The following is a 24,289-nucleotide window of genomic DNA, read 5'->3' as shown; positions in this document are numbered from 1 at the left end:
AATACTGCTTCTATGATAGTATAATAATATTACTTTTTAATCGGTTAAATAAGAAAAACTAAAAACGCAGTCAAATTATCATTTGATAATGATAATTATCAGGTTCAACAAACTAGAGCCTGTGGGTTAAAGACAGCTCACCGCTTGTGTTTTGCATAGAACATAAGCAAAGAATTCCAGATTTTTAATTTTTTACCTATTTTACTTTTTATACGTTTAATGGTTAAAGAAGCAATAGAAAAACAGTATTTCGTGACACGTGAAAATGTTTTATTTTCATTCAAATTTCAGTGTCAGTAAACGGTTTGATTGGAACACAGCCATGTCCTGGCATCGTCCTTGCCTGCCTTGTCACCATGGTGGTGCACATTACAAAGGCAGAGTGGATTGCATAGCTGCATCAGAAACCGTATCTCGCCATCTGACCCTTCACGGAAAAAGTTTGCTAACCCCAGAAATAGGATAAAACACTAAGATGGTCGGGGCGCCTGGGTGGCGCAGTCGGTTAAGCGTCCGACTTCAGCCAGGTCACGATCTCGCGGTCTGTGAGTTTGAGCCCCGCGTCAGGCTCTGGGCTGATGGCTCGGAGCCTGGAGCCTGTTTCTGATTCTGTGTCTCCCTCTCTCTCTGCCCCTCCCCCGTTCATGTTCTGTCTCTCTCTGTCCCAAAAATAAATAAAAAACGTTGAAAAAAAAAATTAAAAAAAAAAAAAAAAAACACTAAGATGGTAGTAGATTCATTTAAACCTAAAAAAAAGAACAGGACTCACACTACTACTTAGGAAAATCAGTGGCAAACAAAACAAAAACCAGACACTTATTCATACTCATCAGACTGAAAGAAAATATGGACAAAAGGAAAATCTCCTACACCGACAGGAAGGTGCACTGGCACGACTACTTTATACGGCATTTGGCAACATTTAGCAAGACAAAGCTGTGCGTAGCCTGTGACCTAGCAATTCCACTTCTAGGGATACGCCCCGGAAAACTCACACAGGAAGACATTTACAAGATGTGTATTAAGTGGTGCCTGGAGGGGTTAATATATATAAAAGTTCCTTACATATATTAATCCCTCCCGGCACTGATGTAATAAAAAACTTCAAATGTTTCTATAAAATTTTGTTCCTTCAAATAAGCTGTGAGGCCTGATGACATAATGGTTAACATTTGATAACTCACTTAGCATTCTTTTCAGCATCTAAGAGAGCTTGTGCCAAATCCCTGTGGGCCTTCTCTGCTTCCTTTGTGAATTTCATATCATGTGCCCGAACCAGACACAGCTCCCTGAAATAAAGCAAAGAAAGTTTACATTCATAGTTGAAGAGGTCCAGGAAATCGGATTTGTATACTCAGGAATCTTCTCAGTTATGTGTACATCTCTCCCTAGTTTTCACCCCTTAGAAACCAAATCAAGAAATCTAGCATACATTTGGATGGAATTCGGGCAGGTTTGGCAATGGAATCAGGTTGGCTAGAAAGGGCAGAAAGATGATGTGGGAGATCCTCCAGAATGGAGAGAAGGCAGATGCTAACAGGCCAGGCCACCAGGCTGCTCCGTTCTACCTTCTGACATGCCTATCTTATCTTTTTCATTCTTGCCACTAATCATCTTGACACAAGCTTAGATGATCACTAACCTTGACTGCTACTTAATGCCTATCCTCCTCTTTGGGATTTAAACCTTATCATCTGTAATCATGGCACTGTCTGTAAACATGATTAAGATCTCAACATCTCAGGCCTGGAAGGAGAACAGGAGTCTTTTCCCTATCAAACACACGCACAGCCCTAGTTTTGTGTTAACCTTTGTAACCCATGTCTCTACATCTACATCCAGTCCTCTCCATTCTCTTCCTAAACCCCACAAAAGAAAAAAAAGAGTCCTCACTTTTAACCATTCTACTTTCCCCGTTTTTTATTCTCTTTAAAGACATGGCTTTGGCCTGTGTTTTGTGTTTAAGATAATCACAGATATTACCTGGTCAGTTCTTCAGTAACATTCTTAAAATTGTACAATTCTTCCAAAATGCGCTGGTCCATTATTCGCTGAGTTACCATGTCTTTGTAGAAGTCAATCATCTGCCGGGCAATTTGGTCAAGCATTTGTACATACCGCTCTCTGCATGAGACAGAAAGAAAACAAGGTATCATGCAAAAGAAAAGGAAAAAAAGAGCCAGAAAATATGTGAGAGAGAAAGTAATGTTAGGGAAAGAAACAGGCAGACACTCATAAAAGATATGTGAAAAGAACAAGATAGGAAAAGAAAGAGATCTAACCTGTGTTTTCCTGCCATGCTCACACAAGTAAATGAATTGTGGAGGACTTTAACCAGACTCATAATTATGTGGAACATACTGTCTGAGATATAAAACAAAATGAGGACTTCTTTTATTTTTTCTTCTAAATTATAAACTCTATGAGGATAAAAACCATGTCTTATGAATTTATATACAATGGAGTTTTTATAAATAGTTGAATTCATGAATAAAACCACTTTTCTCAAGTTGGTGAAATGTAAAAATATACCAACAGTTTAAAAATGAACAAAGACCTTAAATACAAAGAAGTCATTTCTTTCAGTTTTGAATGAAACCAAATATTTGGAAGGATTACAAATGATAAATTTCAAATACTATGCTGAGCAATCTTTATTTATATTAAAAGTGATCTAGGCACAGCTGGGAAGATGGCGGCTTAGGAGGACGCTGGGCTCACCGCACGTCCTGCTGATCACTTAGATTCCACCTACACCTGCCTAAATAACCCAGAAAACCGCCAGAGGATTAGCAGAACGTTGTCTCTGGAGCCAAGCGCAGGCGAGAGGCCCACGGAAGAGGGTAGGAAGGGCGGCGAGGCGGTGCGCGCTCCACGGACTGGCGGGAGGGAGCCGGGGCGGAGGGGCGGCCCGCCGGCCAAGCAGAGCCCCCGAATCTGGCTGGCAAAAGCGGAGGGGCCGGACAAGTGTGTTCCAACAGCAACCGGGACTTGACATCTGGAAGGTTATAAGCTAACAGCTCTGCTTGGAGAACGGGAGGGCTGGAGGACAATGGGAGGGAGAGTTGTTGAGCCCCAGATGACAGAGCTCAGCTTGGTGGGGAACAAAAGCGCTCGCCAGCGCCGTCTCCCTCGCCCATCCCCCAGCCAAAATCCCAAAGGGAACCGGTTCCTGCCAGGGAACTTGCTTGCACTGCGCAAACACCCAACGCTGTGCTTTTGCAGATCCATCCTTCTGGCAGGTCGGGCTCCCTCCTGGTGGCACAGGGCCCCTCCCGAAGCAGATCTCCGAAGAAAAAGCAAGCTGAGCTTGCTCCTCCCGCCCCCGTGCACCTTGCCGATCCACCCCAGCTAATACGCCAGATCCCCAGCACCACAAGCCTGGCGGTGTGCAAGTAGCCCAGATGGCCCATGCCACCCCACAGTGAATCCCGCCCCTAGGAGAGGGGAAGAGAAGGCACACACCAGTCTGACTGTGGCCCCAACGTTGGGCTGGGGGCAGACATCAGGTCTGACTGCGGCCCGCCCACCAACGCAAGTTATTCAGGACAGCACAGGGGAAGTGCCCCACAGTCCCGCACCACTCCAGGGACTATCCAAAATGACTAAACGGAAGAATTCCCCTCAGGAAAATGTCCAGGAAATAACAACAGCTAACAAACTCATCAAAAATGATTTAAACAATATAACAGAAAGTGAATTTAGAATAATAGTCATAAAATTAATCACTGGGCTTGAAAACAGTATAAGGGACAGCAGAGAATCTCTTGCTACAGACATCAAGGGACTAAGGAACAGCCAGGAGGAGCTAAAAAATGGTATCAATGAGCTGCAAAATAAAATGGAGACAACTACGGCTCGGACTGAAGAGGCAGAGGAGAGAATAGGTGAACTAGAAGATAAAATTATGGAAAAAGAAGAAGCTGAGAAAAAGAGAGATAAAAAAATCCAGGAGTATGAGGGGAAAATTAGAGAACTAAGTGATGCACTAAAGAGAAATAATATACACATAATTGGTATTCCAGAGGAGGAAGAGAGAGGGAAAGGTGCTGAAGGTGTACTTGAAGAAATAATAGCTGAGAACTTCCCTCAACTGGGGAAGGAAAAAGGCATTGAAATCCAAGAGGCACAGAGAACTCCCTTCAGACATAACTTGAATCGATCTTCTGCACGACATATCATAGTGACACTGGCAAAATACAAAGATAAAGAGAAAATTCTGAAAGCAGCTAGAGATAAATGTGCTCTAACATATAAAGGGAGACCTATAAGACTCGTGACCAATCTCTCTACTGAAACGTAGCAGGCCAGAAAGGATTGGCAGGAGATCTTCCATGTGATGAACAGAAAAAATATGCAGCCGAGAATCCTTCATCCAGCAAGTCTGTCATTTAGAATAGAAGGAGAGATAAAGGTCTTCCCAAACAAACAAAAACTGAAGGAATTCGTCACCACTAAACTAGCCCTACAAGAGATCCTAAGGGGGATCCTGTGAGACAAAGTACCAGAGACATCGCTACAAGCATGAAACCTACAGACATCACAATGACTCTAAACCCGTATCTTTCTATAATAACACTGAATGTAAATGGACTAAATGTGCCACCCAAAAGACATAGGGTATCAGAATGGATAAAAAAACAAGACCCACCCGTCTATTTGCTGTCTACAAGAGACTCATTTTAGACCTGAGGACACCTTCAGATTGAGAGTGAGGGGATGGAGAACTATTTATCATGCTACTGGAAGTCAAAAGAAAGCTGGAGTAGCCATACTTATATCAAACAAACTAGACTTTAAATTAAAGGCTGTAACAAGAGATGAAGAAGGGCATTATATAATAATCACAGGGTCTATCCATCAGGAAGAGCTAACAATTATAAATGTCTATGCGCCGAATACAGGAGGCCCCAAATATATAAAACAATTACTCACAAACATAAGCAACCTTATAGATAAGAATGTGGTAATTGCAGGGGACTTTAACACCCCACTTACAGAAATGGATAGATCATCTAGACACACGGTCAATAAAGAAACAAGGGCCCTGAATGATACATTGGATCAGATGGACTTGACAGATATATTTAGAACTCTGCATCCCAAAGCAACAGAATATACTTTTTTCTCGAGTGCACATGGAACATTCTCCAAGATAGATCACATACTGAGTCACAAAACAGCCCATCATAAGTATACAAGAATTGAAATCATACCATGCATACTTTCAGACCACAATGCTATGGAGCTTGAAATCAACCACAGGAAAAAGTCTGGAAAACCTCCAAAACCATGGAGGTTAAAGAACACCCTACTAACGAATGAGTGGGTCAACCAGGCAATTAGAGAAGAAATTAAAAAATATATGGAAACAAACGAAAATGAAAATACAACAATCCAAACTCTTTGGGACGCAGCGAAGGCAGTCCTGAGAGGAAAATACATTGCCATCCAGGCCTATCTCAAGAAACAAGAAAAATCCCAAATACAAACTCTAACAGCACACCTAAAGGAAATAGAAGCAGAGCAGCAAAGACAGCCTAAATCCAGCAGAAGAAGAGAAATAATAAAGATCAGAGCATAAATAAACAATACAGAATCTAAAAAAACTGTAGAGCAGATCAACAAAACCAAGAGTTGGTTTTTTGAAAAAACAAACAAAATTGATAAGCCTCTAGCCAGGCTTCTCAAAAAGAAAAGGGAGATGACCCAAATAGATAAAATCATGAATGAAAATGGAATTATTACAACAAATCCCTCAGAGATACAAGCAATTTTCACGGAATACTATGAAAAATTATATGCCAACAAACTGGACAACCTGGAAGAAATGGACAAATTCCTAAACACCCACACCTTCCAAAACTTAATCAGGAGGAAATAGAAAGCTTGAACAGACCCATAACCAGCGAAGAAATTGAATCAGTCATCAAAAATCTCCCAACAAATAAGAGTCCAGGACCAGATGGCTTCCCAGGGGAGTTCTACCAGACGTTTAAAGCAGAGATAATACCTATCCTTCTCAAGCTATTCCAAGAAATATACAGGGGAGGAAAACTTCCAGACTCATTCTATGAAGCCAGTATTACTTTGATTCCTAAACCAGACAGAGACAGGCCAATATCCCTGATGAATATGGATGCAAAAATTCTCAATAAGATACTAGCAAATCGAATTCAACAACATATAAAAAGAATCATTCACCATGATCAAGTGGGATTCATTCCTGGGATGCAGGGCTGGTTCAACATTCACAAATCAATCAATGTGATACATCACATTAATAAAAGAAAAGAGAAGAACCATATGATCCTGTCAATTGATGCAGAAAAGGCATTTGATAAAATTCAGCAAACTTTCTTAATAAAAACCCTCGAGAAAGTCGGGATAGAAGGAACATACTTAAAGATCATAAAAGCCATTTATGAAAAGCCCACAGCTAACATCATCCTCAATGGGGAAAAACTGAGAGGTTTTTCCCTGAGATCAGGAACACGACAGGGATGTCCACTCTCACCACTGTTGTTTAACATAGTGTTGGAAGTTCTAGCATCAGCAATCAGACAACAAAAGGAAATCAAAGGCATCAAAATTGGCAAAGATGAAGTCTAGCTTTCACTTTTTGCAGTGACATGATATTATAAATGGAAAATCCGATAGACTCCACCAGAAGTGTGCTAGAACTGATACACGAATTTAGCAAAGTTGCAGGCTACAAAATCAATGTACAGAAATCAGTTGCATTCTTATACACTAATAATGAAGCAACAGAAAGACAAATAAAGAAACTGATCCCATTCACAATTGCACCAAGAAGCATAAAATACTTAGGGATAAATCTAACCAAAGATGTAAAAGATCTGTATGCTGAAAACTATAGAAAGCTTATGAAGGACATTGAAGAAGATATAAAGAAATGGAAAAACATTCCGTTCTCATGGATTGGAAGAATAAATATTTCAAAATGTCAATACTACCCAAAGCTATCTACACATTCAACACAATCCCAATCAAAATTGCACCAGCATTCTTCTCGAAACTAGAACAAGCAATCCTAAAATTCATATGGAACCACAAAAGGCCCCGAATAGCCAAAGTAATTTTGAAGAAGACCAAAGCAGGAGGCATCACAATCCCAGACTTTAGCCTGTACTACAAAGCTGTAATCATCAAGACAGCATGGTATTGGCATAAAAACAGACACATAGACCAATGGAATAGAATGGAAATCCAAGAACTAGACCCACAAACGTATGGCCAACTAATCTTTGACAAAGCAGGAAAGAACATCTGATGGATAAAAGATAGTCTCTTTAACAAATGGTGCTGGGAGAACTGGACAGCAACATGCAGAAGATTGAAACTAGACCACTTTCTCACACCATTCACAAAAATAAACTCAAAATGGATAAAGGACCTGAATGTGAGACAGGAAACCATCAAAACCCTAGAGGAGAAAGCAGGAAAAGACCTCTCTGACCTCAGCCGTAGCAATTTCTTACTTGACACATCCCCTAAGGCAAGGGAATTAAAAGCAAAAATGAACTACTGGGACCTTATGAAGATAAAAAGCTTCTGCACAGCAAAGGAAACAACCAACAAAACTAAAAGGCAACCAACAGAATGGGAAAAGATATTTGCAAATGACATATCGGACAAAGGGCTAGTATCCAAAATCTATAAAGAGCTCACCAAACTCCACACCCGAAAAACAAATAACCCAGTGAAGAAATGGGCAGAAAACATGAATAGACACTTCTCTAAAGAAGACATCCGGATGGCCAACAGGCACATGAAAAGATGCTCAACATCGCTCCTCATCAGGGAAATACAAATAAAAACCACACTCAGATATCACCTCACGCCAGTCAGAGTGGCCAAAATGAACAAATCAGGAGACTATAGACGCTGGAGAGGATGTGGAGAAACAGGAACCCTCTTGCACTGTTGGTGGGAATGCAAATTGGCACAGCCACTCTGGGAAACAGTGTGGAGGTTCCTCAGAAAATTAAAAACAGACCTACCCTATGACCCAGCAATAGCACTGCTAGGAATTTACCCAAGGGATACAGGAGTACTGATGCATAAGGGCACTTGTACCCCACTGTTTATAGCAGCACTCTCAACAATAGCCAAATTATGGAAAGAACCTAAATGTCCATCAACTGATGAATGGATAAAGAAATTGTGGTTTATATACACAATGGAGTACTACGTGGCAATGAGAAAGAATGAAATATGGCCCTTTGTAGCAACGTGGATGGAACTGGAGAGTGTTATGCTAAGTGAAATAAGCCATACAGAGAAAGACAGATACCATATGTTTTCACTCATATGTGGATCCTGAGAAACTTAACAGAAACCCATGGGGGAGGGGAAGGAAAAAAAAAAAAAGAGGTTAGAGTGGAAGAGAGCCAAAGCATAAGAGACTCTTAAAAACTGAGAACAAACTGATGGTTGATGGGGGGTGGGAGGGCGGGGAGGGTGGGTGATGGGTATTGAGGAGGGCACCTTTTGGGATGAGCACTGGGTATTGTATGGAAACCAATTTGACAATAAACTTCATATATTGAAAAAAAAAAAAAGTGACCTAGGTGTTATATCCTAAGCCTGAGACCACTGAGTTATATCTTTCAGTTGGAATGGCCATTTAATCTCTCACCCATAACAGAAAGAATTATGCAGCCGTTGCTTAAACCCTTATGCAGTTCACACATAGGGAAGTGTCTATTTTAAAAACCACCTTCTTGGGGTGCTTGGGTGGTTCAGTCGGTTAAGTATCCAACTTCAGCTCAGGTCATGATCTCACAATTTGTGAGTTCGAGCCCTGCATCAAGCTCTGTTCTGAGAACTCAGAGCCTGGAGCCTGCTTCAGATTCTGTGTGTGTCTCTCTCTCTGCCCATCCCTCACTAGTTCTGTCTCTCTCTCTCTCTCTCTCTCTCTCTCTCTCTCTCTCTCTCTCAAAAATAAATAAAAACATTTTAAAAATTAAAAAAAAAAACCACCTTCTTTAAGACTTCTCCTCCTGAAATAGAGGGACCAAATAGTCTGAAAGGTCTGCTTTAAAAAAAAAAAAAAAGTTTATTTATTTTGAGACAGAGCACATGAGAGGGGAAGGGACAGAGAGAGGAGAGAGAGAATCCAAAGCAGACTCTATACTGTCAATACAGAACCCAACACAAGGCTAAATCCCATGAACCATCATGAGATCATAACCTGAGCCGAAATCAAGAGTCAAACACTTAACTGACTGAGCCACCCAGTCACCCCTGAAGGGTCTTCTTATTACAATACAACTACATCCATGACATAGCATACTTTCTGAAGCATTATTGGGTTTGCAGGAAAAAATAGAAATCTCTAGGGGCAACAAAGAAAAACAATAAACAAAATAAGCTAAGAATGGAGTGGGAGATGGTAATCAGTATTCACTAGGCAAACCCAAAGTCATGGTTGCCCCAGTAAAAATAACAACACTGCGTGAAGAGGGTAAGATGGCAGAGTAGGAAGATTCTGAACTCACATCCTCCCATAGGCATACCAAGGCTGCAACTGCATACAGTGCCACCCTACTCTGAGAAAGACCAGAAAAGCAGCAGAACAGAACTTTCACAGCTAAAGATATAAATAAAAAGTCACACAGGGGTGCTTGATCATGATCAAGTCATGATCTCATGGTTCATGGGTTCCAGCCCCACATTAGGCTCTGCGTTCACAGCTTGGAGCCTGGAGACTGCTTCAGATTCTGTGTCTCCCTTTCTTTCTCTCTGCCCCTCCCCTGCTTGTTTTCTCTCTCTCCCTTCCCCCCCTCTCTCTAAAACAAATAAATAGAAACAAATTAAATAAATAAATAAATAAATAAATAAATAAATAAATAAATAAAATAAACAGGTGGGAGGGGCAAAGATGCCATCAGGAACTAACCCTGGTACAGAGCCCCACAGGCAGGCAGGATATCACAAGTGTGATAAGTCCCCTCACCGAGGAGCAAGGGCTTCAAGCCCCACACTGGGCAACTCCTGCCCTGGGATCTGCACTGGCAAAATGAACCCCCATAACATCTGGCTTTGAAAATCAGCAGGGTTTAACTCTGGAAGAGCTAGAGGGTTATAGGAACTGAGACTCTGTTCTTAAAGGGCTGCCACATTATATCACTCACTCTAGGATCCAACACAAAGGCAGCAGTTTGAAAAGCACCTAGAATGTAGTAAAGATTTATTGAGAAATTTTAGGGTATATGATAGAGGGACAAGGGTCTGTAAGAAATTTCTCCAGGAAGAGAAGTGCTGGAAAGCACCCTTTTTCCCCGCTCATTCAGGTGAGATGGCCTGACACTGGGGGATGCCGGCTCTGGCACCCTCCATCTACCTTGTTAGCGCCACTGAACCTATCCCAGCCTCCCCTTCCAGATCCACCCTGCCCAACCTGCTTACCCTGACAAGTGTCTTCCTAAGCAACTACTGTTCTGTCACACCCAGAAGCTAGCCTCAACCAGCACAGACATTCCTTTAAAGTGACTCCTTCTCTAGGGAGAGCCAGTCCCACCCATCGCCATGTCTACAATAGTCCAACTGGGCCTCAGAGCTGGCCGTGCCAGGGACCAGCCCCACTTACCAGTGCACCCACAGCAGTTGTGGCCCAATCACAACAAGAAGGTACACATAGTCCACACAAGGGTCATCCCTGGATCATGTGGTTCGGGAGACCAGCAGGCCCCATGTGCTACTGGGCCCCACAAAGACACTTCTTCAAGGCCAGGAGACACAGCTGACCTATTTAATACATACAAGCAAACACAGAAAGTTAGACAAAATAATGAGACAGAGGAATATGTTCCAAATAAAAGAATAAGACAAAACCTCAGAAAAAGAACTAAATGAAACAGAGATAATCAACCTACCTGATAAAGAGTTCAAAGTAATGATCATAAAGATACTGACCAAACTTGAGAGAAGAGTAGATGAACTTAGTAAGAATTTCAATAAAGAGATAGAAAATGTAAGAAAGAACCAATAAGAGCTGAAGAATACAATAACTGAAATGAAAAATACACTAACGGGAAGCAATAGCAGATTAGAGGATGCAAAAAAGAAAAAAAGATTAGAGGATACAGAATGGGTCAATGATCTAGAGACAAGGTAGTGAAAATCATCTAAGCTGAACAGCAAAAAGAGAAAAGAATTTTTAAAATGAGGATAGGGTAATGGACCACCAGAGCAACATTGAGTACACAACCATTCATATTATAGGGTCTCAGAAGGAAAAGAGAGAAAGGGGTAGAAAATTTATTTGAATAAATAATAGTTGAAAATTTCCCTAATCTGAAAAAGGAAACAAACATCCAGGTCCAGGAAACATAGACAGCCCCAAACAAGATGAACCCAAAGATGTTCACATCAAAGCACATATTAATGCCTAATGGCATTTTAATTCCAAAAACTAAAAATAAAGAGAGAATATTAAAAATAGCAAGAGAAGGGGTACCTGGGTGGCTCAGTCAGTTGAGCGTCTGACTCTTAACTTGACTCAGGTCATGATCTCACAGTTTGTGAGTTTGAGCCCCATATCAGGCTCTGTGCTGACAGAGCAGAGCCTGCTTGGGATTCTGTCTCCCTCTCTCTTTGCCCCTCCCCTGCTTGCTCTCTATCTCTCTCTCAAAATAAATAAAAATAAACATAAATTTAAAAAAAAAAGATTCTCGCTCCTTCTTTTCCTTTCCCCCAGTTGTGTTCTCTCTCTCTCTAAAATAAATAAATAAAAATAAATCTAAAAAAAAGAGAAAGCAAACTAGTTTTAAAAAAATAGCAAGAGAAAAGTAAGTAATGTACAAGAAAACACATATAAGAGTATCATCTGATTTTTCAGCAGAAACTTTGCAAGCCAGAAGAGAATGACATGATATATTCTAAGTGCTGAAAGGAAAAAACCAACAACCAAGGATACTCTACCCAGCAAGGCTATCAGAATTAAAGGAGTTCACTCAGATTGAACTGAGTTTCCCAGGCAAACAAGAGTTAAAGGAGTTAATCACCACTAACCTGGCCTTAACAAGAAATGTTAAAGGAACTTCTTTAAGCAGAAAAGGAAAGGCCACCAGTAGAAGAAACTTATGAAACAAAAAAATCCACTGGTAAAAGCAAACATGTAATAAAGGTAATAGATCAATCACTTACAAAGTAGTATAAAGGTTAAAATACAAAAGCAGTAAACCAAATATACCTACAATAATTAGCTAAGGGACACATAAAGTAAAAAGATGTAAAATATGTTAAGTACATAAAATGCTGCGTGGGGAGTAAAATTTACTACTTTTAGAAGGTATTTAAACTTAAACATCAAATTAAAATAGACTGTTAAATAGTACTAGAAGTCTTAGCCTCAGCAATCACACAACAAAAAGAAATAAAAGGCCTCCAAATCAGCAAGGAAGAAGTCAAACTTTCACTATTTGCAGACTTCTTGATACTCTGAAGAAAACACGAAAGATTCCACCAAAAAATTATTGAAGTCGCAGGATATGAAATAAACATACAGAAATCTATTACATTTCTATACACCAATAACGAAGCAGCAGCAGAAGAAATCAAAGAAGCGATCCTATTTACAACTGCACCGAAAACAATTAGATACCTAGGAATAAACCTAAACAAAGAGGTAAAGGTCTACACTCTAAAAACTATAGAAGACTTATGAAAGGAATTGAAGAGGACACAAAGAAGTGGAAAAGCATTCCATGTTCATGGATTGGAAGAACAAACACTGTTAAAATGTCTATGCTACCCAAAGTGATCTACACATTTAATGCAATCCCCAACAAAATATCGCCAGCATTTCCCACAGAGTTACAACAAACAATCCTAAAACTTGTATGAAACTAGAAAAGACCCCAAAGAGCCAAAGCAATTTTGAAAAAGAAAAACAAAACTAGAGGCATCACAATTCCAGATTTCAAGCTATATTATAAAGCAGCAGTCATCAAGACACTAGGGTACTGGCACAAAAACAGACACATAGATCAATGGAACAGAAGAGAGTGGAGCAGAAAAAATAAATAAAAATGTTAAATAAATAAATAAATAAATAAATAAATAAACGGAAAAGAATAGAAAACCTGGAAATGGACCTACAACTATATGGTCAAGTAATCTTTGACAAAGCAGGAAAGAATATCCAATGGAAAAAGACAGTCTCTTCAACAAATGGTGTTGGGAAAGCTGGACAGCAACATGCAGAAGAATGAAACTGGGCCTCTTTTTTTTTTAGTTTATTTATTTGTTTTGAGAGAGACAGAGAAACACAAGTGAGGGAGGGACAGAGAGAGGGGGAGAATCCCAAGCAGTCTCTGCACTGTTAGTGTAAAACCCAATGCGAAGCTCGAACTCATGAAACCATGAGATCATGACCTGAGCAGAAATCAAGAATTAGATGCTTAACTGACTGAGCCACCCAGGTGCCCCATGGACCACTTTCTTATACCACACACAAAGATAAACTCAAAATGGATAAAAGACCGAAATGTGAGACAGGAAACCATCAAAATCCTAAAGGAGAACACAGGCAGCAACCTCTTTGACCTCAGCCATAGCAATTTCTTACTAGACATGTCTCCAGAGGCAAGGAAAACAAAAGCAAAAATAAACTTTTGGGACCTCATCAAGACAAAAGCTTCTGTACAGTGAAGGAAACAATCAACAAAACTAAAAGTCAACTGACAGAATGCGAGAAGATATTTGCAAATGACATATCAGATGAAAGGTTAGCATCCAAAATCTCTAAAGAACTTACCAGAATCAACACCCAAAAAACATGTAATCCAGTGAAGAAATGGGCAGAAGACAAGAATAGATACTTTTCCAAAGAAGACATCCAGACGCTATGAGACACATGAAAAGCTGCTCAACATCACGTATCATCAAAAAATAGAAGTCAAAACCAAGATGAGATACCACCTCACACCTGTCAGAATGGTTAAAATTAACAACATAAGAAACAACAGGTGTTGGCAAGGATGCAGAGAAAGGGAAACCCTCTTACACTATTGATGGGAATGAAAACAGGTGCAGCCACTCTGGAAAACAGTATGGAGGTTCCTCAAAAAGTTAAAAATAGAACTACCCTATGATCCGGCAATTGCACTCTAGGAATTTACCTAAAGGATACAAACATATAGATTCAATGGGGTACATGCACCTTGATGTTTACAGCAGCAATATCAACAATAGCCAGACTAGGGAGAGAGCCCAAATGTCCATCAACTGATGGATGAATAAAGAAGATGCAGTATATATACACAATGGAATATTACTTAGCCATAAAAAAAGAATGAAATCTTGCCATTTGCAATGACATGGATGGAGCTAGAATGTATTATGCTAAGCAAAATAAGACAAATGCCATATGATTTCACTCATTTGTGGGACTTAAGAAACAAAACAGATGAGCATATGGGGCAGCAGGGAAAGAGAGAGGGAAACAAACCATGAGAGTCTCTTCTCCAAAAATAGGGAACAAACAGGAGGTGGGTGGGGGATGGGCTAGATGAGTGATGGGTACTAAGGAAGGCATTTGCTATGATGAGCACTGGCTGTTGTATGTAAGTGATGAATCACTGAATTCTACTCCTGAAACCAAGATTGCACTATATGTTAACTAACTAGAATTTAAATAAAAATTTGAAAATAAAATAAAACAGACTATTAAATACATAGGGTGTTCTATATAAACCTCATGGTGGGGCGCCTGGGTGGCGCAGTCGGTTAAACGTCCGACTTCAGCCAGGTCATGATCTCGCGGTCCGTGAGTTCGAGCCCTGCGTCAGGCTCTGGGCTGATGGCTCAGAGCCTGGAGCCTGTTTCCGATTGTGTGTCTCCCTCTCTCTCTGCCCCTCCCCCGTTCATGCTCTGTCTCTCTCTGTCCCAAAAATAAATAAACGTTGAAAAAAAAAAATTATAAACCTCATGGTAACCACAAACCAAAAACTTATAACAGATACATAAGAAATTTTAAAGACAAAGAAATCCAAGAATAACACTAAAGAAAATCATCAAATCACAAGAAAGCAAGAAAAGAAAGGAACAGAGAAGAACTATAAAAAGAACCAGAAAACAATGAACAAAATGGCAATAAGCACAAATATCAAGAATTACTTTAAATGTAAATGAACTAAATGCTCCAATCAAAAGATGTAAGGTGACTAAGTGATTAAACAAAACCAAAAAAACTAGATTCATCTATATGCTGCCTACAAGAGACTCACTTCACATATAGACATATACAGACTGAAAGTGAAGGGATAGAAAAAGATATTCCATACAAATGGAAATGAAAAAAAGCTGGGGTATCAATATTTATATCACACAAAATAGACTTCAGAACAAAAAACATAACAAGGGACAAAGAACAGCATTACATAATGCTAAAGGGAGCAAAAGGATATAGCAATTGTAAATATCTATCCACCCAATATAGAAGCATCTAACTTATAAAGTAAGTATTAACAGATATAAAGGGAGAAATTGACGTAATACAAAAATAGTAGGGGACTTTAATACTCCACTTACATCAATGGATAGATCATCCCAGACAGAAAATCAATAAGGAAACAGTGGCTTTGAATGACATTAGATCAGATGGACTCAAGAGATATATAGAGAACATTTCATCCAAAAACAGCAGAATGCATTTTTTTCAAGTATATCTGAAACACTTCAAGATAGGTCATATATCAGGCCATAAAACAGGTCTTAATACATTTAAGAAGATTTAAATCATGTCAAGCATCTTTTCTGATCACAAGAGTATGAAATTAGAGGCTAAACAACATGCTACTAAAAAGAAAAAAATGGGTTAACAAAGAAATCAAACAGAAAATTAAAAAATACCTTGAGGTAAATAAAAATGGGAATACATTGTTTACAAATATATAGGACACAGCAAAGCAGTTCTAAGAGGGAAGTTTATGGTGATACAAGCTTACCTCAAGAAATAGGAAAAATATCAAATAATCTAATCTTACACCTAAAAGAACTAGAAAAAAGAAGAATAAAGCCCAAAGTTAGTTGAGGGAAGGAAATACTAAAGATCAGAGAGCAGAAATAAATAAAATATGGGGTGCCTGGGTGGCTCAGTTGATTAAGCATCTGACTTCGGCTCAGGTCATGATCTCGCGGTTCATGAGTTCAAGCTCCATGTCGGGCCCTGTACTGACAGCTCGGAGCCTGGAGCCTGCTTCAGGTTCTGTGTCTCCCTCTCTTTCTTCCCCTCCTCTGCTAGCACTCTGTCACTCTCTCTTTCTGTCTCTCAAAAAATAAATAAACCTTAAAAATTTTTTTAATTAAAAAAAAAAGAAAATATAAACTGAAAAAAAAAAAAGATCTGTGAACTTAAAAGGCATTTCTCTGAAAATAACACCTTGATACACCTTTAGCCAGACTCATCAAGAAAAGAAGAGAGAGTACTCAAATAAATAAAATGAGAAATGAAATAGAAGGTACAATGACTCCACAGAAATACAAAGGACTACAAGAGACTACTAGGAAAAATTATTTACCAACAAATTCCAACAACCTAGAAGAAATGGATAAATTCCTAGAAACATACAACCTTAGCAGAATGAATCAAGAAGAAATAGAAAATCTAAGCAGACAAATTACTAGTAATTAAATTGAATCACTAAACAAAAACCTCAAAACCAACAGAAGCCAGGATGAGATGGCTGCAAAGGTGAATTCTACCAAATATTTATTTATTTATTTTTCCAACGTTTATTTACTTTTGGGACAGAGAGAGACAGAGCATGAACGGGGGAGGGGCAGAGAGAGAGGGAGACACAGAATCAGAAACAGGCTCCAGGCTCTGAGCCATCAGCCCAGAGCCTGACGCGGGGCTCGAACTCCCGGACCGCGAGATGGTGACCTGGCTGAAGTCGGACGCTTAACCGACTGCGCCACCCAGGCGCCCCACTACCAAATATTTAAAGAAGAGTTAACACCTATTCTCAAACTATTCCAAAAAATAGAAAAGGAAGAATTGTTTCAAATTCATTCTATAAAGACAGCATTACCCCGATAGCAAGACCAAAGACATCACAAAAAAGAAAATTAGAAGTCAATTATCCTTAAGGAACATAGATGCCAAAATCCTCAACAAAATATTAGCAAGCCAAGTTCAACAACACATTAAAAGAATCAGTGACCACAATCAAGTGGGATTTATTCTAGGGATGGAGAATGAGTCAATGTCCACAAATCAATCAGTGATGGATATACCACATTAACAAAATAGAGGATAAAAACCATATGCTCATCTCAATAGATGCAGAAAAAGTATTTGATAAATTCAACATCCATTCGTGATAAAACTCTCAACAAAATGATATAGAGGGAACATAACTCAATATAATAAAGCCTATCTATGACAAACTCACAGTTAACATACTCAATGGTTAAAAGGTGAAATATTTTCTCTAACATCAGTAACAACACAAAGATGCTTACTCTCACCACTTGTATTCAACATAGTACTAGAAGTCCTAGTCAGAGCAATCAGACAAGGAACAAAAATAAAAGGAATTCAAATTGGTAAGGAAGAAATAAAACTGTCACTATTCACATATGACATAATATTATATATGGCAAACCCTAAAGACTCCCCCCAAAAAACTATTAGAACTAGTAAGTGAATTCAGTAAATTTGCAGGATACAAAATTAATATATAGAAATGTTACATTTCTATATACTAATAACAAAGTAGCAGACAGAAAAATTAAGAAAACAATCCCATCTGAGGTGCCTGGGTGGCTCAGTCGGTTAAGCCTCTGATTCTTGATTTCAGCTCAGGTCATGATCTCACAGTTTGTGAGATCAAGCCCATGTTCGGCTCTGCACTGACAAGAGCAGAGCCTGCTTAGGATTCTCTCTCTCTCTCCCTCTCTCTCTGCCCCTCCCCTTGAGCTCTCGATCTCTCTCTCTCAAAATGAATAAACTGAAAAAACAAGAAAACAATCCCATTTAGTAACAAAAACAATTTTTTAATTAAAAAAAGGAAAAAAAATCTCTTTTATAATCGCACCAAAAATAATAAAATATCTAGTAATACATTTTACCAAGGAGATGAAAGACCTATACTCTGAAAACTGTAAGATATTGACGTAAGAAATTAAAGATAACACAAACAAATGAAAAGATATACCCTACTCATGGATCAGAAAAATTAGTATCATTAAAATGTCCTTGCTACCCAAAGCAACCCACAGACTCAATGCAATCTCTATCAGAATGCTAACAACAATTTTCACAGAACTAGAACAAATAATCCTAAAATCATATGGAACCTTAAAAACCCTAAGAGCCAAACCAATCTTGAGAAAGGAGAACAAAGCTGAAGGTATCACACTCCCAGATTTCAAACTATACTACAATGCATTGGTAGTCAGAACCGCGTGGTACACACACAAAAACAGACACATAGATCAATGGAATAAAGCAGAGGGCCAGAAGTAAACCCACACTTATATAGTCAATTAATCTATGACAAAGGAGGCAAGACTATAGCATAGGGAAAAGACAATCTCTTTGATAAATGGTATTGAGAAAACTGGATGAACATAATGAAAGGAATGAAATTAGACCACTTTCTTACATCATATAATATACAAAAATAAACTCAAAATGGAATAAAGACTTAAATGTGGGCCCTGAAACCAAAAAACTTCTAAAAGAAAACATCGGCCATAATGTCTCTGACATCGGTCTTAGCAATATTTTTTGGATCCCTCTCTTCAGAAAAGGGCCACACAAAAGTAAAAATAAGTAAGCGGGACTACACCAAAATAAAACACTTTTGCACAGCGAAGAAAACCATCAGCAAAACGAAAGGCAATCTACTGAAAAGGAGATATTTGCAAGTGATATATCCAATAAGGGGCTAATATCCAAAATAGATAAAGAAATCATATAAGTTAACACCAATGAAACAGTGTGATTTAAAAATAGGCAGAACACCATGAATAGATAATTTTCCAAAAAATACATGCAGATGAACAACGGGCACATGAAAAGATGCTCAACATCACTAATCATCAAGGAAATGCACATCAAAACCACAATAAGGTATCACCTCATACCTGTCACAATGGCTGGAATCAGAAAGACCCAAAGTAGCACCTGCCTAGCTCAGTCAGTGGAGTGTACGACTCTTGGTCTGTGGAACTGTGAGTTCAAGACCCCCATTGGGTGTAGAGATTACTTACAAATAAAATCTTTAAAAAAAAAAAAAAGGGGGGGTCCAAAATAACAAGTGTTGGTGAGGATGTGGAAAAAAAGGAACCCTCATGCATTATTGGTGAGAATGTAAATTGGTGCAGCACTATGAAAATAGTATGGAGGTTCCTCAAAAAATTAAAAATAAAAATACTATATGATCCAGTAATTCCACTTCTGAGTATTTACCTGAAGAATATATAAAAAAAAAAAAAAACCTCATTTGAAAAGATAAATGCACTCCTGTGTTTACTGCAGCATTATTTACAATAACAAAGATATGGAAGCAACGTAAGTATCCATCAATAGATGAATGGATAAGGAAATGGTTGTATCTATAAACAATGGAGTATTATTCAGTCATTAAAAAAAAATCTCGCCATTTGTGATATGGACCTAAGGTATTATGCTAAGAGACATGTCAGACAAAGAAAACAAATACCATTTTGATTTCACTTATATGTGGAATCTCAAAAACACTTATATGTGGAATCTCAAAAACAAAACAAAGAAAACAAAACAGAAGCAGACTTATAAGTACAGAGAACAAACTGGTGGTTGCCAGAGAGGGGATAAAGGGCTGGGCAAAGTAGTTGAAGGGGACTAAGAGGTACAAACTCTCAGTTATAAAATAAATAAGTTATGAAGCTGTAGTACAGCACAGGGAATACAGTAAAAAGTATTGTATTACTTTTGTATGGTGACTTATCATGGTGAGTATTTTGTAATGTATATAATGTCAAATCACTATGTTGTACACCTGACACTAATATAATATTATATGTCAACAACACTTCAATTAAAAATAAATAAATAAATTTTTTTAAATACCAACTTTGGGTCTGACACTAAGCCTTGGACTGGCTTCGAAGTAAGAGACCTGAGTACTGGACTATCACATACGGTCAGGATTCCAGAAGGAAGAAAATACAAATCCTCTCTTCAGGAAGCATCCATGATTTACATTCTGAGGATTTCATGATTAAGATTAACCAAATGTTAGCTATAAAAGCAAATATTGCAAAATATGTAAATAAACCATCATAAATGAGACCAAGAAGAAACAACAAATAGTAATTCTAGATACTAATAGTTTCATATATTAGAAATATGAGATTTAGAATATGAAACCATCCATGAAATGTTTGAGAAATGAAAGATTGAATCTAAAAATAAATGAGCAATAAAAAATATTAAATATGATGAGACAGATACAAAAACAAACAACAGAACTCTTAGGTGGATAATACAATTATTGATTATAAAACTCAAAAGATGGGTTTTAGCAGAAAAGATGCAGCTAAAGCGCTTATTAATATCTTTGAAAAAACTACCCAAAATATAGTACAGAGACAAGGTGTTGGAAATTATGAAAAAGAGATAAAGAGACAAAAAGCACAGATGAGAATGTCTAATATAAATTTAATCAGAGTTCCAAAAAGAGAAAACAGAGAAAATGGAGAACAGATATTTACCAAAGAGATCACCACTGATAATTTTCTAAAACTTATTAAGGATATTAACCTATACATAGGATTGTGGTATAGATACAGGTACAAAAATAAAAATAAATCCAGAGGAACTAAATTTATTCTTCTGCCTGAAATAACCTCAATGACGACGTCGACAACAACAAAGGCAAAGTATGTAAAACAATTTTCAAGACACATGTGAAACAAAAATTTTCAAGACACTGAATACAAGGCAATGAAAGAGAGTAATCAGTGAGAGACTAGAAGTAAATAAAGCCCTATGATTGCTCCAAGTTGCAGACTTGAAAGTTTCCAGGCCAAAGCACAAGGAGAGAGAATGCTGGAGAAGCCCAGGGGACTCTCTGAGTTAAGGAGACAGAGCTAGGAGCCTAGGGAGAGGAAAGCAGCAAGAGTTCAGAGGACAGGGTACTGGAGAGAAAAGAGCTATTCCGAGAGATCCTCTGGAGGTCTGCAGAGGGTCCTTCTCAAGTAATCAGCTAAGGAAAGATCAGGATCATCATCAAGATCAGGAAAGATCATAAATGTGAAGAAACTACCTGAGGCCGGGGAAGAAACCATCTGAAAGGATCGGGAGGTAAGAGCACCCAGCATTCACACACTGCTGGAAATGGTGTTGGTTCTAACCAGCCAGTCTAGAAAAACTTAGGATTCAAAGAAGAGTCTTGCCAAAGTATTTACAAACAATCAGCCATAAATTAAGCACCGTTCTGGTCTGCCTAAAGGCCCAAAAGCACCAAAGTGTTTTCAAGTAGCTTAATCATGTCACAAATCAAAGTTCAAGAATATTTTTAGAAATGCAAAAATACACAGCATCCAATAGGCTAAAATTCACAATGTCTGCCATCCAATCAAATTTACCAGGCATGCAAAGAAAGCAGAGAACACACCTATGAGGAGAAAAAACTCACCCAGAACTGGCATAAATGTTAGAATTAACAGACAAGGACATTCAAAGCTGGAAGAGGTCATTCAGATACTAGGAGATAAGTTTTCATGTACTTTGGTGGCACAGAAAATTTCCTTGCCAAAGTCTCAGGGTGGACCTGATGAGATTTCCATATAGAAGCGTCAGGAGACGGCTCTACAGGCACAGGCGCCTGCACTGGTGGAGGACACAAATCTGTGCTTCAACGCTTTCAGGGGTCTCCCTGGCCCCTATATACAGTGGTTTCCAGAAAAGTTAAAGCCTAAAAGTCTGAACCAGCTCCTGGCTGGGTTCCAGGACAGACTTTGCCCATGTGCTCTGCACATTTCTGCTCAGCATCAGGGACCCCAGCAAGCCAGTGTGCCCGTCCAGGGGCCAGAGCTTGGGGCCAGATGGTGGTGCTCTCAGGCTGCTAGGACTTTGGCTAGGACCCCTGCCTGATGGATACAAGCAGACATACACAGAGATGCCCATAGCTGAGAAGAGAAGAAAGTCATCTCCCATTACTTCTGGTCCCTGCTTGAGCTACAAAAATATTTTTACAGCCTGATTCTTACAGTAGCCAGTGATGATCACCCTGGTTAGGGATCTGGGGAAGGCTAGCCTGAAACCTCCCCCATCCGACAGGCACCCCTCCAAGTACTGCCTTCAGGATTACCACTCCCTAGGGGTGTTGAGACAGCCTCATCAGCCCTGTTTGGAGGAGCGGTTGGCTCTGCTTGGAGAAACTTTGGGCAAGGGACACCATTTTCTTGCACTCAGAAATTCAATAGTCCTTCCTATAGCCTCCTGGCCTGGGATCCCATGGCAGGATTGAGGGTTTGGGAAGAACCACACAAATAGCTTTAGATGTTTTTAAAATGCAGCAACTAAAAATACTGAAAGTACTCTCTTCCATTATAAAATAGATATATCAGCTTTGGGGGAAAAAAAACCTGTAACTATATTTTGTATGTTTGCAATGTTAAGTAGAGACATGGCAAATATTTTTGAAATGACCCAAATTGAGCTTTCAGAGATGAAAACTACAATATCTGAGTTGGAAACATCACTGAATGGGATTTAAAGCAGATTAGATACTTTAGAAGAAAAGATTAGTGAACTTGAAGATAGAACAGTAGAAACTATACAAAATGAGGGGCCCCTGGGTGGCTGGTTCAGTTGGTTAAGCGTCTAACTCTTGATTCAGTGCAGGTCATGATCTCATGGTCATGGGATAGAATCCCACATCAGGTTCTGTGCTGAGCATGGAGCCTGCTTAAGATTCTCTCTCTTCTTCTGCCCCTCTCCCCTGCTTGCACTTTCTTCTCTCTCTCTCTCCAAAATCAAGCAATCAAGCAGTAGAACAACTATATAAAATGAAAAAGATTTTAAAAGAAAAAATGTTCAAAACATTATCAGGACTATGTCATTATTAGTGGGCTGATATGTGAGTAAATGGACTCTCCTGAAAAGGGGAGAGGGTAGAAAAAAAAACTTGAAGAAGAAAAACTAGCTAAAAAATTCCCATATTTGATGAAAAACATACACTCACAGATCCAAAAAGCTCAATGACCACCAATCACAAGAAACATAGAGAAAATTATACCAAGGCACATCATAATCAAATTGTTCAAAAGCAATGATACGATGCTCACAACTTAATGAATTCCACAAAATAATGATCAGAAAATATGTCAGCAGTTAAAATTCAGGTGTGAGTAAAGCAACCAGTCTGAAAAGACTATGTGCTGCATGATCCCAACTATGTCACATTCTGCAAGAGAAAAAAGTATAGAGACAGTAGAAGGGTCAGTGGTTGCTACAGGTTCAAGGGAATGGGAATGGAGAAGGAATGAATAGGTGACGTGGGGGCTCGGGGGCATGAAACTGTTCTTTATGACATTGTAATGGCGGTGATACGGCATGAAATCAATATTGACTAATTAGTGTGCTTTTCACACGCAGTATATTTTACTAAGAAAACCTGAAAGAAGTGGGGATTTTTGGTTTTGGCTTGCCTGCCTGTCTCTTTCTGTCAGACTTCCTGGGATAGAACCCCACCTGATCTGGGCCCCTAGAAGCTAATTCCTGAAATCAGCTGGAAGAGTCCCACTCATCCCTACTCCTGATAAGGGGCAAGTCTGGATCCACTCTGAGTCATCCAGCTCCTTTACCGTGCTTCCTCATCTATCCCAGGCTTTGTTCTTAGAATGACAACTCAAACTTCAGCTGTCCCTTTCTTCATTCTAATTTGCATTCTCCAGCTGTTGAGGTGCTCTAAGAACCTACTCCTTAGTATCTAATCTTGACCAGTCTCTTATTAACGGCTTTGCTCTTCGTTTCTCAGCACCATCAGATAGGAGGACTCAGCTTCCATAAATCAGACAGCAGGCAAATAGGGCAAATTTATGTTATTAATTCTCATTCAGAGAGAGCTAATAATTTGCTTATGGTTCCATGGCAAGTAAACTGTAGATACAAAATTTGAACCCAGTATTCTAATTCCACTATTCCTTCCAGCTTTTTGTAAAGTACCACAGTCATAAGAAGCATTATACGACAATAGTATTTATCACGATCATCTGTAATAATTATATGTACTGAGCATCTACTTCTCGTGACAATCCT

General features: G+C 39.0%; 1 protein-coding gene and 1 pseudogene across 5 annotated transcripts in view; one reads left to right on the top strand and one right to left on the bottom strand.

Moving 5' to 3' along the window:
* The window catches only part of AXDND1 (axonemal dynein light chain domain containing 1), a 96,488-nt gene that overhangs the window by 43,145 nt on the left and 29,054 nt on the right, over window positions 1-24,289 (bottom strand). For all 5 annotated transcript variants that reach the window (XM_047840239.1, XM_047840240.1, XM_047840241.1 and 2 more), the window contains 2 exons: window positions 1,984-2,124; window positions 1,185-1,289 (listed from right to left, as the gene is read on the bottom strand). In XM_047840239.1, the coding sequence (XP_047696195.1) occupies window positions 1,185-1,289; window positions 1,984-2,124 (246 nt within the window). The remainder of the gene's footprint in view (window positions 1-1,184; window positions 1,290-1,983; window positions 2,125-24,289) is intronic.
* Window positions 21,644-22,282, top strand: LOC125155596 (inosine triphosphate pyrophosphatase-like; annotated as a pseudogene).

Source organism: Prionailurus viverrinus, chromosome F1 (genome assembly GCF_022837055.1).
Source record: "Prionailurus viverrinus isolate Anna chromosome F1, UM_Priviv_1.0, whole genome shotgun sequence".
Taxonomy (NCBI): domain Eukaryota; kingdom Metazoa; phylum Chordata; class Mammalia; order Carnivora; family Felidae; genus Prionailurus; species Prionailurus viverrinus.
This window is presented reverse-complemented; position numbering and strand designations above follow the sequence as displayed.